The sequence below is a fragment of the Dermacentor silvarum genome, chromosome 1 (assembly GCF_013339745.2).
Source record: "Dermacentor silvarum isolate Dsil-2018 chromosome 1, BIME_Dsil_1.4, whole genome shotgun sequence".
Taxonomy (NCBI): domain Eukaryota; kingdom Metazoa; phylum Arthropoda; class Arachnida; order Ixodida; family Ixodidae; genus Dermacentor; species Dermacentor silvarum.
The window spans coordinates 377573590-377576798 of NC_051154.1; the positions used below are offsets into that span (position 1 = coordinate 377573590).

Consider the following 3209-nt stretch of genomic DNA (forward strand, 5'->3'; position numbering starts at 1 on the left):
TGTGCTCTCTGCATTTCTCGCCCTCGGATTATGTGTAAAAACTTGCCCTCGGAAAGTATATTGGCGTGCCCCAGAGGCCAGTCCTTTCTCGAGCAGCTGTTCCCTCAATGCGGCCTTCATCAAACCTCCTACCGGTGCCCCTGCAGCAGCAAACTGGCGGCTCGGTGAGTGCTGAATGTCATTAAAGAAAGCCACGAAATAACCATACCGAGTGCGTGCGCAACTTTCTACGCTTGTTCTGTCGGTAACATCGTCGCCTGGCGGACCGGACGCTTCGCCTCCCATCGACGAAAACGAAGCTCTGCATTCCGCCGGCGCGGCCGGCGGCTCACCGCCATCGCACGCGGAAACACCTACCGCTCGAGCACAGAGGATCATTTCGCGCTCCGTTTCACTGAATATCGCTGAAATACAGTCCTGCTTTCCTGGCGAGCTCTTCGTTGCAAGGTTCAGCGGGAGCTACGGTATCCATCGCGGCGAACGCAAACGCAGCGACCATGCATGCAGCCATGATGCATCCAGCCCAGCGCCTCGGCCGTTTACGCAAGCGGTGACGTATCATGGCGCATTCTGATTCGCTGAGAGCAATGCAATCTGTGACGACACTGCTTCAGCGCCAAATCTAGGCTGAGAGAAATTGAGGAAGAGATATTTGGTCTTTTTTTACGAATTTCTCCGCTAATAACTCATATTTTTGCACCCAACAAAAACGGCATGCCTTCCTGAAGGTCCCTCTTTTATTCCAGCTGAACTTCCTGCTTCTCTTTAGTGTCCCTTTAACACCCCAAAACCACTGAAATGGGTTCGGACTGACATGTCGCGCTAGAAGAAGACGACAACGAAGTGCATGCGCGAGTGCACGGGGCGTGATGGCATGAGCGCGAGCTGGTCATCGAACGCTGGCTAGTTGTTGACTGCAACGCCTAAGCTATGCCGCTTAACATGTTAATGTTTCCTTGTTGGGGATATTCGATGTTAATGTTCATGTTCGTTCTTGCCTCTTTCCGTTTTTTCAGGCACGCCTTTTCAATGTGTCCGCGTTTCTTGCTGTAGTTGCAGGAAGCTGTCTGGAACTTGCAAGTGTCCGGACTATGTTGCGCGTCACAACGCCTACAGCATTGCTTCTTCTTTTGGGAAGAGGTACTCGAGTGACCTTGGTTTTCAGTCTTGGAGATAGATGATTGTGCAGGCTTCGTGAATCTTTTTGAATTCCGCTTTCACGTTTCTCTGGTCTTCGACGGCGTTCTCAGCTCGCAGTGCAATGTCAAAGGCTTTCTTGAATGACAAGTCTTTTTCCGCGAACAGCCGTTGCTGGACTTGCTCGTTCCGAAGACCGCAAACGAAACGATCACGGAGCATTACCTCAAGAGGCAGTATGGTTGGATTGGCCGCATTGTCTGCGCTTGTTCCAAAATTGCACTCTGCTGCTAGCCTCTTGAGCGCTGTGACGTAATCACTGACCGTTTCATCGTGCCGTTGGTCACGTCGTTGGAAGCGTGCCCTGCAGAAGACTTCAGAAGGTTGCGGATCAAAATGAGCCTTGAGCATCTCAACTATGTCATCGTAGCTCACTTGGTTGGGCTGCTTGGGCTGAACTATGGTGCAGACCATGTCGTAAGTCTGTTCTCCGCACAACGTTAGCAGATGAGCACGTTTCTTGGAAGCGTCCGTAATGTCGTTAGCCTCGAAGAAGAACTGTAGCCTACCATACCAGGATCTCCAGGAGCCAGAGCTGCCACTGAATTCGGGTAGCCGACCAAAGTCAGGCGCTGCCATGTCGTTCCGTTACTTGTCGTCGGTGAACTGCCGATGGTTCCAGAGTCTTCCTCGTCGCCAATTTTAAAGTCTGTGCAGCAGGTTGTGGCTGCCGACGATTTATTAACAACAAGGAAACATGGACATGTTAAGCGGCATAGCTTAGACGTTGAGCCAATTACCATTACCAGAACGTCTCGATGAACCTTGGTCACCAAGGCATGGTAGCCATGAAAAAGGGCTCAAGGAGCTACGTATGGTGGCCCGGAATCGACAAGGTGATCGAAGAAACGGTGCGACAGTGCCGTGAATGCCGTTCGACGCACAAGAGCCCACCCAAAGCTCCCATTTCCACCTGGGACCGTCCCCAGACACCATGGCACACGGTGCACGTTGACTTCGCGGGGCCCCTACTCGGGCCCACCTACTTTGTTGTTGTGGACGCACGCACAAAGTGGGGGAAGTTCGGCTCTTGACGCAAGCAACATCCGCGGTTGTCATGGATGTGCTCCGAAGCCTCTTTGCAACGTTTAGCATTCCGCGAAAGGTCATCTCCGACAACGGAAAAGTCTTTATTTCCACCGAGATAAAGCAGTTCTAACGGCAAATGGCATTTAGGCTATAACATCACCAGCGTACCACCCTGCAACAAACGGCCAGGCAGAACGCTATGTGGCCGAGCTGAAGAGAGCACTCCTGAGGGATACAGACAAGTCCATACAGTGCCGACTTGCAAGATTCCTGTATCGACAACACACAACTATACACACTGCCACAGGGATGACACCTCCGAAAGCCATGTTCGGGCGAGAACTTGCCCTTTTGATCTGCTCAAGCGGGAGACGGAGATACAAATCCCTGAAAGCCAGGAGACATTACCGAAATCACGTCGTTTCGCAGTAGGGGAGAGAGTACTCATCCTTCAATTTTTGAAAAAGCCGGATTGGATTGAATGCGAAATACTGTGCCGCGTCGGACCACGATCCTGGCTGGTAAAAAGCGACCAAGGAAAGGTTCGGCGTCACCTAAACCACATGAAGAAGACGAGCCAGACCGGACAAGTAACCCAATCACCGATAGATTGGACCATAGCAGACGATCTCTCAGGCACCACATCAGAAGAGACACCGTCGAATTCTGCCGTTCAACGGCCTGACTCGCTCGACAGGCAAGACAACACTTCCCTGCAACCGTCGACTTCGACGTCACAAGCAGGAACCACCCGGAAACAGCGACCACCTGAACTTACGCGTCCTCCAGACCGCTATGGAGACTTTGTCTAAGGGAGGAAGAATTGACATGTCGCGCTAGAAGAAGACGACAACGAAGTGCGCGCGCGAATGCACGGGACGTGATGGCACGAGCGCGAGCTGGTCATCGAACGCTGGCTAGTTGTTGACTCCAACGCCTAAGCTATGCCGCTTAACATGTTCATGTTTCCTTGTTTGTAACAA

At 52.1% G+C, this 3209-nt stretch overlaps 1 protein-coding gene across 1 annotated transcript; it reads right to left on the reverse strand.

Moving 5' to 3' along the window:
• Window positions 1-1161: 1161 nt before the first annotated feature.
• On the reverse strand, window positions 1162-1776 carry LOC119445783 (uncharacterized). Its single transcript, XM_037710064.1, has one exon. It carries the CDS (start codon window positions 1774-1776, stop codon window positions 1162-1164), a length of 615 nt encoding a protein of 204 aa, XP_037565992.1.
• Window positions 1777-3209: the final 1433 nt, after the last annotated feature.

What these genes read in the sequence shown, in the direction of transcription:
- LOC119445783 (XM_037710064.1), bottom strand. Translation starts at nt 1,776, where the DNA reads ATGGCAGCGCCTGACTTTGGTCGGCTACCCGAATTCAGTGGCAGCTCT.